The sequence below is a fragment of the Orycteropus afer genome, unplaced genomic scaffold (genome assembly GCF_000298275.1).
Source record: "Orycteropus afer afer isolate SDZICR_OR568_19922 unplaced genomic scaffold, OryAfe1.0 scaffold00113, whole genome shotgun sequence".
Classification (NCBI taxonomy): Eukaryota; Metazoa; Chordata; class Mammalia; order Tubulidentata; family Orycteropodidae; genus Orycteropus; species Orycteropus afer.
In genome coordinates this window covers 3,588,880-3,603,677 of record NW_006921700.1, presented here as the reverse complement: position 1 = coordinate 3,603,677, position 14,798 = coordinate 3,588,880, and the positions used below count along the sequence as shown (strand labels likewise).

General features: G+C 42.1%; 1 protein-coding gene across 1 annotated transcript in view; it reads right to left on the bottom strand.

Moving 5' to 3' along the window:
• The window catches only part of DYM (dymeclin), a 490,131-nt gene that overhangs the window by 66,960 nt on the left and 408,373 nt on the right, over positions 1 to 14,798 (bottom strand). Inside the window, exon 16 of the mRNA XM_042781387.1 lies at positions 7,403 to 7,516. Coding sequence (XP_042637321.1) covers positions 7,403 to 7,516 — 114 coding nt within the window. The remainder of the gene's footprint in view (positions 1 to 7,402; positions 7,517 to 14,798) is intronic.

The window sequence follows — 14,798 nt, the reverse complement described above, 5'->3', positions numbered from 1 at the left end:
CTATGCACTGTTGCCTTCATGCTCTCTGCCTCATTAATATACAAAACAGCTGGACAGTAGGGTTTTTTTTTTTTTTTTTTGTGTGTGTTTTACTATTGTTGTAAATGCAGAATGTTGGATAATAAGATAATCGGTAAGTGAAGAACAGGTATATTGTAGTAAACTACCAGGTTTACTTTCACTATCTGCTGTGGCCCATGGAAGGGCTCTTGGGCCAGGAGAGCTCACTAAAGAAATTAGAGAATAAAATCTGGGATTGGAATAAGTAGGAAAAAACTAGCTAAGGACACAATTAGTGAGAGGTAAGTCAAAAGAAAGGAGCTAAGGTTTGTCATAGCTAGAGGGATACCAAAGAACTAAACTGTATGGCAGCAAAGTGAAGTATTAGCTGTTAACGTAAGAGAAAGGAAATTGGGGAAAGGAAGGACAAGAGAAAGGACACATAATGTTCAAAGAAGAAGGTGGCCTAAGGATCAATAAAAAAAAAAAAAGAGGAACCAGGACTCACTGGAGAAGTGGTTGATTCCAGGGTTGGGGCAGGGAAAAATACAAGATGAACCTGTGTAGTGCTACCTTGCTGTTGTTGTTAGGTGTCACTGAGTCATTTCTAACTCATAGTGACCCCATATCCAACAGAACTACGTACCACCTGGTCCTGAGCCATCTTCACAACTGTTGCTATGTTTGAGCCGTTGTTGCAGCCACTGTGTCAGTCCATCTCGTTGGGGGTCTTCCTCTTTCTCACTGACCCTCTACTTTACCAAGCATGATGTCCTTATCCAGGGACTGGTCCTTCCTGATAACATGACCAAAGCAGGAGAGACAAAGTCTCCCATCCTCACTTCTAAGAACCATTTTGCTGTAGATCTTCCAAGACAGACTCACTAGTTCTTCTGGCAGCATATAGTATTCAGTATTTTTTGCCAACACCATAATTCAAAGCCATCCATTTTTAAAAATTTTCCTCATCAACTGTCCAGCTTTTGCATGCATATGAAGCAATTGAAACATTCATGGCTTGGGTCAGGCATGCCTTAGTCTCAAATTGACTTCCTTGCTTTTTAACACCTTGTTGTTGTTGTTTGTCGTGGAGTTGGACCTGACTCATAGCAACCCCTCCTTGGGTTTCCGAGGCAGTATCACTATGGAAGTAGATTGCCCCGTCTTCCTTCCGAGGAGTGGCTGGTGGGTTTGAACCACCTGCCTCCTGGTTAGCAGTCAAGTGCCTTAGGCACTATGCTACCAGAGCTCCCTTTAACAGTCTACTCCAATGTCTGACAGTCTCCCAGTCCTTTCATCACTTTAGCATTTTTTTTTTTCTTTTAAAATTGTTTTTATTGTTCTAACAATATAAAGAACACAACATTTGCCAATTCATTATTTTTCACATGTACACTGCAGTAAAAACAATTATATAAATCAAGGGATTTTTTTGTTTGTTTGTTTTAAAGAGTACACCATATAAATGGGTAATACCCTTTGCTTTGGGTGCCACTCCATTATTTCACTAAAAGATGGTCTTGAGATACTTCCGGCTCAAGGTTTAAAGACTATCTGAGGGCAACAGTCTCAGGGTGTCGTCTGGTCTCAATTGGTCCAGCAAGTCTGGACTCTGAAGAATTTGAGTTCTAATCCATGTTCTCCCCCTTTCTATCAAGGTTCATCTCTTGTGGCCCTGTTCACAATGGTCAGCAGTGGTAGCTGGGCACCAACTAGGTCTCATGGTCTCAGGGTAGATGAGGCCACAGCTCCTGGAGGCTATCAGCCCTGCAGAGTAGTCTATCCTCCGAGTCTCTGGTTTTCTTTTTTCTCTTTTGCTCCTGACAGTAGAGATCTAGCTTGCAAGCTTTTGAGATCCCAGACACTACTCACTTTACTGGGATCTTTTTTTTTTTTTTTAACCTTTTGGAGATTAAATGAGACAAATACATAGAGAAAGTATTCAGTACATGTCAGATTTATTGTTCCATAGATTTATTTATGTACACTGATTCTATCCCCTTGCAGTGACTATCATATCATTTTTATTTTTTAACCTTTTATTGTGATTTGGGTAAAAGTTTATGGAGTAAATTGGTTTTCCATTCAATAGTTCACATACATTTTGTTTCATGACACTGACAGCAATCTCCACAATATAAGAGAACTCTTTCTACTTCTCTCTGGTTACCATTTCCCTTTGTCCTTCTTTCCTATCCATTCCTGTCTTCTGAGCTTTATCTCTGGGCAAACGCTGCCCTTCTGATCTCTTATATTTGATTGGTCTAAGAAGTGCACACCTCCCTAGCATTACTGTTCACCTCACAGGTGAAAGCTTGAGCCATGAGAGTGAATTCAGTTCCAGGCCTGAAGGGTGACTAAGGGCCATAGTCTCAGGGGTTCCACCAGTCTATACTAGACCAATAAGCCTGATCCTTTCTATGATTTTGCAATTTGTTCTACAATTTTCTCTCACTCTATCCTAATCATGTTGTTTTGATAGTCATGTTTATTTTGTTGAATGTATATCAAGGTGGGTTTTCTGATGATTAGATTAAAATTATGCATATTTGGCAAAATTACCACAGAAGTGATGCAGTGTCCTTCTCAGTATATCATATCGGGAGATGCTAAACAACTTCAGTCATCAGAAAGCATTTCCTCAGGTTGAACCTGTCTGAGTCCAATTTCTACCCATGGCCCCATGGCATGGGTTAATTCAAGTCTAACGATTTTAATTTGAAGGCACTCTGGTGGCATCTGGCTGCCAGTGAGAAGGTCAGTGGTTCAAACCTACCAGCTGCTCGCAGGGAGGAAGATGAGACAATCTACTTCTGTAAAGATTTATAGCCTTGGAAACCCAGTAAGGGTCACTAAGAGTCTGAACTGACTTGATGGCAATGGGTGGGTTTGATTCTAATTTGAGTCTTCTGACAACATTTGTATAAGTTCATGCCATTCCATTATATTTGGCCTCCAAACATACTCTATCTCTTGCACATGTTCTTTTAAAATCCATGCTTGTCACAGAACTTCTCCTATAGCTTCATTTGTTTTTATTGTTGTCATGCCATATTGTCTGTTGGCAGCTCAAGCACCATTCTACCCCTTTTATACCTTCTCCTGTGCTGCAGGGGCTGAAAGTCTGGGAACTACATGTCCTAGAGTATCTCCAGCAGGGTTGTGGGTTACATCCTAGAAGAATTAGACTCTCAGGAATGGAAAGGTCCTTAAAAGTCACTTAGTTGGATTTCTCAAGCAATGTTTGGATGTCTATGTTTGGTTGGTAAATTACTGCCCAAGGGCTCCTTACTTTCTGCTGGTATTGCCAGTGGCAGACATTGCGAATGGATGTGAACACTGTTCCTGCTGAACCGGAACTCAACCTTAGAATCCTTCTCCATGCACTGCTCTAGCCAGCTAGTACCAATAGATACACGCTGTATTCTAAGATGGAGCCTACTTCACCTCTGCCAAGTGGCCATTCAGTGAGAGTGACTGCTCCCTTCCCAAAATTTGCCCATTCTATCTCTAAATAGTTCCATCTTTAGAAACTTCTTCCTCATATGGAACTGAAATGCATTTCCCTGTATGAAGCTTCCACCCATTGGTCCTAGTCCTATCTTTTGAGACTGCACAGAACATACCCAAATCTGTTTCCATAAACAATTCTGCCAATACTTGACAAGTCTCTTCTGCTTGAATCTTATCTTCTCAAGGGTAATAACAATGGAGTGAGTTCCTGTTACCATTCCCTGCATTCCTTTACAATTTTAGTGATTCTCTGAAAGTTTTCTAGATCGTCTTAAGGTGTGGCATCCAAAAATTTGTCTGAAGAGTCTAGCACAGGCAGACTCTCTACTTTAGCTGCATACTGACTCACAACATACTACTGAGCCAAAGATCACCTAGCAAACCAGAGACAAGCTTCTAACCAGAGACTCAGTTAACCAACCTAAAGAAGTTTACCAAATTGTCCCGTTCATTGAGACCACACAGAAGTCTAAATCTGCTTCCATGAACAACTCTTCCAACACTTGAACACCAGTTCTCTAACCACTCCCTCAGAAATTATACTCTAGTGACCATTCTCTGGAGCTTTGGCCATCAATGTAGACTGCAGCCATCTCCTAAGGGGAGTTGGATTTCTCAAGCTCCTCTCCCAAGGCCAAAGTTAAGCACTAGTCTCTGCTTTGTTTTCTGTCAATTCTCAACACGGCAGCCAGAGAGAGCCTATCAAAATGCAAACTGCATCATGCCACTCTTCTCAGAATCTTGCACTGGTTCCCTAACCACTTTGGAAATGGCCTACAAGGCTCTGCTGAATGATCTGACCTCCCTACCCCCAGCTCCACCAATCATCTTTGTCTATCTTCTACTACTCACTCTCCCTTGTTCATGCAATTCCAGCTTTCAGCCTCCTTGCCATTCTTCCAACATGCCTGGCATGTTCTTGGCTGAGGACCTTCTCAGTGGCTGTTCTTACTGCCTGGAACTCTCCTCCAACATCAGCATGCTTCACTCCCTCACCTCCTTCTTATCTTTGCCAAAAGTTGCCCAGACCATTCTTCTTAATTCTACAACTTCCTCCCACATACCCTCAGTGATCCTCCTTAACCCACTCCACCTGTTGTTTATTTTCTGTAACACTTACCACGTTCCACGGCACTGGGCAATTTTGTTATTTACTGTGCTTGTTGCCTACTGTCTGTCTCCTCCTCCTAGACTGTGAGGACAGATCTGTTCACTGACGTATCCCAAGTACCTGTAACAGTGCCTGCCACAGAGCACAGACTTGATAGACATTTACTTACTGATGAAATCTTGTGGCAAGCTTAGTGTCATATGTCTTCATCATCATTGGTCACTGCCTCAGGAATAAGCCCTACCAGCCATCTATTCTCTCCTGTATTTGTCCCCATCTGCTTTGTGCTTTCTTGTCCTTGATCCAACCTCCTGCTGTGTCCCTCCCTCTGGTACCTTTCCACAGTGCTTCACTGAACCCCTACTTCTTGGTTATTAGTGTCCCTACATGGTCAGTTTTTGCACTGCTGATCTTCTCTCCATATCTGCTTGAACTGAAATTTGGCTCTCCCTTCAGGACTCCAATTCCCCTGCAGCCTTCGGAAACAGAGGCTGCTCATTCTCTCCCACTCCACAGCCTTCAGGGTCTGGAAGTGGGGCTGATGTCCCCTTTGCTCTCATTGCTTTTCCCTGGTTATTACTCCTTTCCCCCTAAGCAAAAAGCTCTACTTTGCTTACGAGGCTCAGGCTAGTACTAGCCTCTTCTCTTCCTGGTAGCTGCCACCTACTGACTTTTAAGTACCTCTTACATTCACAGGAGCTTTGGTGGCGTAGTGCCTAAGGCATCTGCAGTCACATCTGGTTCACAGTCTTTCTGTACCTCCTGGCTTGTCATCATTCTGGATGACTATGAAACCTATGTGACTGACTGACTCCTCCTAGGCTCCTTGTCCATTAACTGGCTCAATCACATGGACTTTCATTCACCTCCATGCCATTTCAGTCCCCACACTCATGGCCAGATCCAGACTGTATTATCTCCTAGATCTGCTCCACTTTTGAAACCTGAAGTCTAAACACACTGCTCCCTAATCACAATCTGCATGACTTCCACTAGGCCAGTCCTTTGATCTTATCAAAATGCCCCTCCCCTGACTCTTGCTTTATCCCTTTTGGACAGGTTCCGGATTATCTTCCGTTCCTTCTTGAGTCAACTAAACATCAAGATCCATCATTTCCTGTAAGCAATCACTAGAATTTCCAAGGATCTTCATACTGGTTGTGTTGAGTAAGGAGGATAGCTTATGTAAATTTGAAATAGTGCCCTCCCCCAAAGTCTTACTTTATGTAAAAGTGGAAAGAATATGAATCCTCTACATTTAAAAAAACTGCCAGCAATAGCACAGTGTCAAATGGAGGGTCCAGTGAGCTGTAGTCTGTTTTTATGCTCCTGCCACATGGTGGTGCCACTTCAGCTGACAGAAATACCTGCCGCCTCTGGTCAGCACTGTGTCTCCCTGCTGTTTACGAACGGAGGAACCTCTGCAGCTGAGTGTGATGACTCATGGGGTGCTATGGTACAAACCATGTTATTATAACTGAAAATATTTTTATATTTTGAAACAATATCTCCAAAGTGTTCATTAAGCAGTGGTACTAGTGATAGTGCTGAAAAACACAGACCCAAACAGTTACTCTGGACAGAAGTCAATTGTGATAAAACACTATGTAAAAGGCCAAACAGCCACTGTAATAGGCTGGGCTGTCAACTTAGGACAGAGTCATCTAGAACAATGAGATCTAACAAAGAAAACAAAAGTAAAAGAAATATTCAAGTATGCCACAAAAATATGCCACAATGCTGCACATTCATGCATCCCCCAAAATATCCCTTTTACTTTACATTTTTTCCTGTGGGAAGTTAGCCCTGAAGCATGAGTTTTATACCCTCAGATCACTTTCAGAATCCATCCACCACACAAATGTAAAGCCCTTCTTCACACACAGTGCTAGTTCCCCTCCCTACCTGTTCCCTGAAATGCTTCCTCTGCTATGTCACAGACATACAGTAAATGGTGTGGCAATTACGAGCACTGGATTTGGAGCCAGCTGCCTGGGTCTGCCTCCCCTACTTGACCTCTCTGTGTATCAGCTTCCTCATCAGAAAAGTTAGAATGATACTACTACCTATCTCAGAGTTGAGGACTGAATGAGTTGATGTAAGTTTAAGACACTTAGAACCCTGCATGGTACCAAGTAAAATCTATGTGTTAACCATTGTCACCATGGTTGTCATCATCACGATTACCATCATCAGCTTCCCCATCAACCTTTGGTAATACTTAAAAACTCAACCCATTGCTGTTGAGTCAATTCCAAGTCATAGAGACCCCACAGAGCAGAACTGTCCCATAATATTTCTGAGGGTGTAAATCTTTATGGAAGCAGTCTGCCACATTTTTCTCCCATTGAGTGGATGGTGGGTTCAATCTGCTGACCTCTGGGTTGGCAGCTGAGTACTTAACCACTGTGGCACCAGGGCTCCTCTGATAATACTTGCAAGACTGACTTTGTTTCAACAGGTAAGAAATAGAAAAGGGTGCCTCTTTATTTCTAGTGCATCAATTGCTCATGGCACATGCAGTGGTTGCTGCCTGGATATGCAGGGGACACAAGATGCTACTCCTCTGGCTATTTTCTTTTGAAAAACCATCACAAACCTCCATCAAAGTTCTGGGTGTCACTGTATATAGTACAGCAGGTAATATTTAATGGGCCTTTTCTAGCATGAGCATTGGGTCAGCAATATGATTCTCAATAGAGCTGGTTCAGACACAAATATTTACACCAAGCAATGTAACAGTATGTGTCAGCTGAACACTTCTTCACCCAGTCTTACCTTTAGCCTGTCTTTGGGCAGTGCAACAACCCCCTGCTTGATGATTTCCAGGACCCGTTCCACTGACAGCTCAGCTCCAGCCTGCAGCAATCTTGAGCTGAAGAAGGTGATCACCTGGAATGCAAAGTGGTATATCTTAACTAAGCAGATGCATGAAATGTATTTCTGGTGGCTGTTTTCCTCCCATGGTAGTCACATCATTGTAATTCCATTTCCAGAGTGACCTGGCTTTTAATCTACTAGCTCCTCTAAATGCAATCCCTGATATACAGGATTTGAAGGCTGAATCAGTCAACCCCTGCTCGTTCAGGGCTCCTTTCCATTCTGTGAACAAGGCAGCCTCCTGAAGCCTGTTCCTCCTTGTGCTACCTCACCCTGCACTTACCTAGTATTTAGAGAACAGCACCCATCAGCAAGTGGGAAAAGAAAGCTCGAGCTAAAACCTGTCAATTTTGAGGCTTAAAGGTAGCTCTCAGAAAGGGCTTCATAAGAAGGTATCTGAAGCTAATGGCTAAAATGATGTTTGGGGATTACCATCTAATTTTTCCACATCACCCTTATCCCTGAGCACCAGGGCTAACACCAACTTAAAACAAAAGCAAAAACAAAAAAACAAAAAACTTACTGCTGTCAAGTTAATTCGACTCATAGTGGCCCCTTCTTGGGTCTCCTAGGTGTTATTTCTACAGAAGCAGATTGCCCAATTTTCCTTCCGAGGAGTGGCTGGTGGGTTTGAACCACCAGCTTTCTGGTTAGCAGTCAAGTGCCTTAGGCACCACACCAACAGGGCTAACACAGTGGGCTGTCATTACTTGTGTTTCATGTCACAGCACAGCTAGAACTATGTAGTAAGCATCCTGGAAATAACACTGTCCCTAATATTTGTCATTAAAAACTAAAAGAATGTTATCACATTTTAGCAAATCATTTTGAAAACCATTAACACACTACCACACTGCCGTCGAGTCGGACTTGATTCATAGCGAGCCCTCTTTGGCTTTCTGAGGTGGTATCACTACAGAAGTAGGTTGCCCGACCTTCCTTCTACCAAAAAAACAAACCAACTCACTGCTGTCGAGTCATACTCGATTCATAGAGAGCCCTCTTTGGGTTTCTGAGGTGGTTATCACTACAGAAGTAGATTGCTCAACCTTCCTTTTACCAAAAAAACAAAGCAAACTCACTGCCATTGAGTCGTATCCGACTCATAGTGACGCCTTGTTGGGCTTCCAAGGTGGTATCATTATGGAAGTAGATTGCCCAACTTTCCTTCTGAGGAGTGGCTGGTAGGTTTGAACCGCCAGCTTTCTGGTTAGCAGTCAAATGCCTTTCGCACTTCGTCACCAGAGCTCCTTTTAAAACCATAATGTTAATAAATCAATGAGACTATAGACCCCTTTTACTCAAGAAAATTAACAACTTAAGTGTCTATATTCACATATGCAAATATATAGTTCACTTATATTTTCTAAAAGTTGAACATCTTTATGTTTTCTATTTTAAAGGAAAAAGAAAATAAGAACAATCTTTGCAAACTTTTTTTTTTAACTTTTAAGATTACTCTCTTAAATATTAATTGTTCAAGAGTACATTATCTTTCCCCTTAACCATTCCAGTGGAAAGGGGCATAGAAATGCATTTGTTCTGGAAAGTGAAGGACCCAGCTGGAGCCAGGGACCATTAACAAGAGTGTGCCTCAGACTCTGTGGCAATGCGTGCAAAGGCACCTATGGCTGTTAATGCTGATTTTGATTCTAGATTAAATCATTTCTTTATCTCAAGCTGTTTGTTACTACCATCTTCTTTGCAAGTTGCTTACTTTGTCCACAAACGATGGATTTTCAATGTATGCCCATGGGTTTTATTTTTGCCAAGGCAGATTTTAAACTCTTTGGGGAACACTGGGATAAACTTCTGTTCACAGAGCTTATATGCAGCAGGTACTAAACAGATTTTTGTAATACAGTGAATAAATCTTTGAGGAAAGACACATAATAGAAAACATATGTAACAGCTATATTAAATTATTTAAAAACATGCAATAAGAAGGATGCAAAATCGTTGCCTCTTATGTAACTATCTTTATAGATATTAAACACAAATTCCTCTGAGAAAAATGGGGGTCACCATACAAATTGCTGTATTTGTAGGTAATGCATGTTCACATATTAGCAATTTCATACTGTTCCAAATAACATTTCTGTTTCTTTGACCAAAATTATTCAAAGAGAAAAAAACTTTAAGAGTAAGAAGATAGCTGTTAAGAGCATCCTAAGAAATGACAAATACCAATGGAAAAGTAGAGAGATCTCATACATCCCACAGATAGGTTTCCAGTTTGTTTCTTCCACCTTAATATTTACTCAAGGCTGACATTTCATGCGTGGACAATGATTTGTGGCTTACGTAGTAGATGAGGTAGACCAGGAGTACTTCTCAAATATGGGTGATAATCAAAAGTAGCCAGGAAGGTCTGTGAAGATCCTGCTCCAAGGGCCCAGCCAGACACCTTCCAAATCAGACTCTCCACATGACTTTGACCATGTCCAGAATGCAGACCAGAGGTCTCCAAACTTTTATTGTGCACACTGGCAGTAGGATGTACTTCCAGTCTGGGTTCTAATTTTATAAATTACGTAATATAGTGTAGCACTAATACTTACATATATTATAAAACATTAAAAAAGAAGTTTAACAGCATGAGATAAAGACAAAGTAAATTATATTTAAAAACTACAAAACTATTTACCAAACTTTTTTGAATTCATTAAAACAGTATCATTAAAAATAATCTGAGTAAGCAGTTACCAAATGCATCACTAATCACAAAGCCTTTACATTATCATCAGTACAATGTACACTTACAGCAAATAAGGTGTGTTGTTTATCACTGTGTATACAACTGCATCATGCAAACATCTTTCTGATTATTTAAGGATCCATTTTTGTGAGGTTAGATTGGTTGATCACTGTTTTTTTCCATGAAGCATGGCACATGTTCTAGTAGGGAGGGGGTATCAGCTCTGCCATTGTGTGTGTGTGTGTGCATGTCACATGTACTCATATTACTGTATTACCTTCAATTTGCAGTTCCTAGATAGGAATTATATCAAGCCACCATTTTGTGAGAGTTGGTTTAGTTAACCCTACATAATGTAAGCACAAACACACCAACTATATTAACTTCAAGTAAATTTTTAAACTTTAAGTGAGGGCACTATGCCCAGCCCTCTAAGTTGAGGAAGACCTCCTATTCCTTCCTTGGGATACCTGGTGTACTATATGTGACAAGGAGATCCTGGCAGGTGGTTATTGCCAATAACGAAAACACCCAAACCCAAAGCTGTTGACTGGATTTCAACTCACAGTGGCCACATAGGACAGAGCAGAAGAGCAGCCCTGCTCCACAGGCTCTGGAAGGCTGGAATGTTTACGGATGCAGACAGCCACACCTTTCTCCTGCAGAGCGGCCGGTGGGCTGAAACAGCCGACCTTCCGCCTAGCAGTCGAGTGCTTGGCCACTATGCCACCAGGCCTCCAACTGCCAGTATTAAGGACCAAAACGAAATGCTTTCCTTTATTTTTAGACGAGTAAATCAAAGCTCTAATATTTTCTTCCCCTTCTAGGGATTGCTAGTGCAACTCCCAGAGCATGTACATCCATCCAGTTTGGAGATCACTGAGGGAAATGATAAAGTGCATAGAATAAAGCTAAGTGGGACATATAGTATTCACATACTCACAGAAATTACAAACCAACAAAGCAGAGATTCTTATGTAAGTTACATCATCAAAGAACAAAGCAATGCAAGCCAGTCCAGGTTTGTTCACTTTATCTGGGCGCAAGTGGCTTGCCTCTAAGGCACAAGTATTTCCATTCCCACCAATAAAGCTGCAGCGTAGCCACGAGACTCAGCTTCTAAGTAAATTCCGTCTTACAAACCATCTCTCCTTTGTATTTCTTAAAGCTGACATTCTAACTTTTTTTTTTTTTTTTTGGCATCCAAACTCACACTACCTTAGAATATGATAAAACTACCACTTCCAGGAGGGAAGTATAACTTATGTATTAGATACTAAAAAGGAAGGAAACTGTCTACTGAAAGCTTAATCCATACCCTGTGCTCTACATATGGAATTTCTGAGTAGTACAAATGGCTAACCTGCTCAGCTGCTCACTGCAAGGGCAGAGGTTCAAGTCTCCCCAGAGACATCTCTGAAGACAGGCTTGGAGACCCCCCTCACCTCTGGAGCACAGCTCCACCCTGACACACGTGGGCTCCCCATGAGTTGGACTTGACTTGATGGCAAATGGCTGGTAAAGGACGGTCAGGTCTGTAAACACACAAGACCTATGTGAATTTCACAGTGTCCAGAGATAAAGACAGTTCTCATTTTTACTATACTGTACAGCTATTAAAGTTCATTGCATCTGTTCTCTAATTACATTCAACCCTTTCTTGACTTAAGCAACTAGGATGTTTCTTCCACGTTCTCTCCTGTTTGGTGTGGTGAAAATATTTTGTCCTGCTGCTTAACTCCAAACTCTCAACCAAAATCTCAACTTCCTCAGCTAAAAATAACAGTTGATTCATAGTCTCTTCTACAATACTTTCCAAGGTTACCTCCATGAAAGAAGAAAACATTAAAGGGGTGCTTAAGCCAAAGTTTCAGGGTGTTTAAGGGAAGGAAGGGCAAGGTAAAGTGATGAAAGAGGCATGCCATCTTATAGGGAAAGATACACTCTCTCATTTGACCCTCAAACCAGCCCTGTGAGGAGACAGAGCAGGGCTTGAGTGGAAATGGCTGGCTCAAGGTCACTTAGCCAGGCCCTGAATCCAGGTATCCTCATTACAAATCCCATGTTTTCACCATTCACTTGGATAAATCTAAGATTCAAAATGAGTAGGTATTCATTCCAACAACTTTCTTACTGAATATTACCACCCACAATAGTGCTGGACACATTGGAAATGCATTTTTTTTTAAAGAACTCCTTTTACATATTTGGAAAGAACGCCATGTTACATAAAGGTAACTCTAACTAACCCTCCACTTTTTGCCTCTCCTGGCATTTCACCTTATCCTTCCCTCTCTGCTTGAACAGTGTCTCTCAGAAAGATCAGCACAAGGCCGGTCCCCATGAGTCAGAGCTTAAAAATGTCCCAAATGTTCAAGCTACCGGGCCACTCCATCATTTCAGACAGTAACTCCTCCTCCTCCCAGTAATCTCCCCTGTCTTAGGGTTCTGTATTTCGCTGTAACGCCTCACAGAACTCACAGACACACAAGGGATGGTCTCACGTAGTAGTGGTGGAGGCTGGCGAGTCCCAGGTCTGTGGGTGGGTATCAAAGGATCCTCCCAATTCTTGGGGTTTGACGAACCTCAATCAGTAGATCAGATGACGGCTGCTGTCCCAAATCCAGGGGTGAGATGAGGATGAGCCAAAACACAGAACTGGAGCAAGAGGAGGGCAAACCTTCCCAGGAGATTTGGAGGTATACCCTCAAGGAAGCTAAGGGTGGTGATTTGAATTAGACCCTCCAGCAAGGCAGGACTCAAGATATATCCCACTTGTGTTGCACCAACAGAAATGACCCAAGTGGATGGCTTTAACAATCAGCAGCTATTCAGTTGCTCAAGGCAAACCCCACCACAGAATGACTGCCAGTCATTCTAGGGAACGACTGCTACCAGGTGCCCAGCCTAGTTGACACACGACCTTAACTACCACACCACCCCAAACAGGCATAGATGATAGGATTTACAATACATCACCGAATAGAGGACAGTGGCTAGGAGGGCCACATCAAGCAATTCACTGCACTCTCCTAAACATACCTGCAACTCTGGCTTAAGCAAGGTTTTGATGTTTCTTCTTCCATGAAGGTAACCTGGAAAAAGTATTAGTAAAGGGGACTAGGAATCTACTGTTGTTTTTAGCTGACAGGGAGTTGAGAGTTGGTGTTTCTCATTAAGGCATTCAGCAAAACTAAAGGAGTTAAATATTTGTTTTCTAAGTAGACAGATTTCTGTTATCCTCTGGTACGTATCCCTCCCACCTAACTCAAAACGGCCCCTGGTGGTACACTGGTTAAAGCATTCAGCTGCTAACCGAAAGGATGGTGGTTTGAACCCAGCCATTCCACAGGAGAAAGATGTGGCAGTTTGCTTCTGTATAGATTAAAGCCTCAGAAACCCTAAGGGGCAGTTCTGTTCTGTCCTACGGGGTTGCTGAGTCAGAACTGACTTGAAGGCAACGGGTTTGGTTTGGGTTTATCTGCGCAAAATCTGCAAAGATGAAGCCCTATGGAAATCTATGTGATTATTAGCTATGACAATGGTTGTTAGGAAGGGATTTGTGAAAATCATCCAGAATACTTTCTCAATGCCCAAGTATCGTGGCTCCAACTCCAGACCTACTGAATCAGAAGTCTGGGGGTGGGGTGGGGAGGTGTTTTGTAAAAAGGTGTCCAAGTGATTCTGACATACACCCTGGATACTACTGTTCTTCTAATTTATTGATATTTTCACAATGACAACTCTCAGTGACAAGTCAGAACTTACTGACAAAAAAGACCAAAGCATTAGGAGTCACATTTCTTAAATGCTTCCGGGAATTAAAAATACATTCAGTGGAGGAGGGATGGCTTTAGCTGTAGGGGAAAAAAAAACAACTCACTGTCATCGACTCACTCTCAACTCAAAGCGACCCCTCCTTGGGTTTCCAAGGTGGTATCTCTATGGAAGTGGATTGCCCAATCTTCCTTCCGAGGAGTGGCTAGTGGGTTTGAAACGCCAACCTTCTGGTTAGCAGTCAAATGCCTTAGGCACTATGCCACCAGAGCTCCCTTAGCTGTAGGGGTTTCTGTATATCAAGTGGAAGTGAGATATAATTAAAACCAAAATAAATGTTGAAAAGATGACAACTCAAAGCTTAAAGAAGTCATATTCTTAAAAAACAAAAATATGAGAAAGTTTGATTCTTCAATGTTAAGAGCTCAGAGGAATCATCCTTCTAAGAGACACACTATCATAAGGACTAAAGAGCCATCATGAGCACCCAAAGCTCCCGCACATGTCTACTGTGGAAAAAAGGGTTCTCCAAAAGAAATTGAGAGAACAGAGGTTTTAGTTCCTGCTGATTGCACTGGTATTCTGATTTAATCAGTTATTATTAATATTTCACAGGGTGGCAGAAATGAGTAAATATGCATACGTGTTGAGACCCAACACCAAAGATGTTGTTGTTGTTGTTGTTAAGTGCCGTCGAGTCGTTTCCGACTCATAGCAACTCCATGCACAGCAGAACGAAACACTGCCCGATCCCGCGCCAGCCCCACAATCCCTGCTATACTTGAGCCCATCATCGCAGCCACCGTATCAACCCATCTC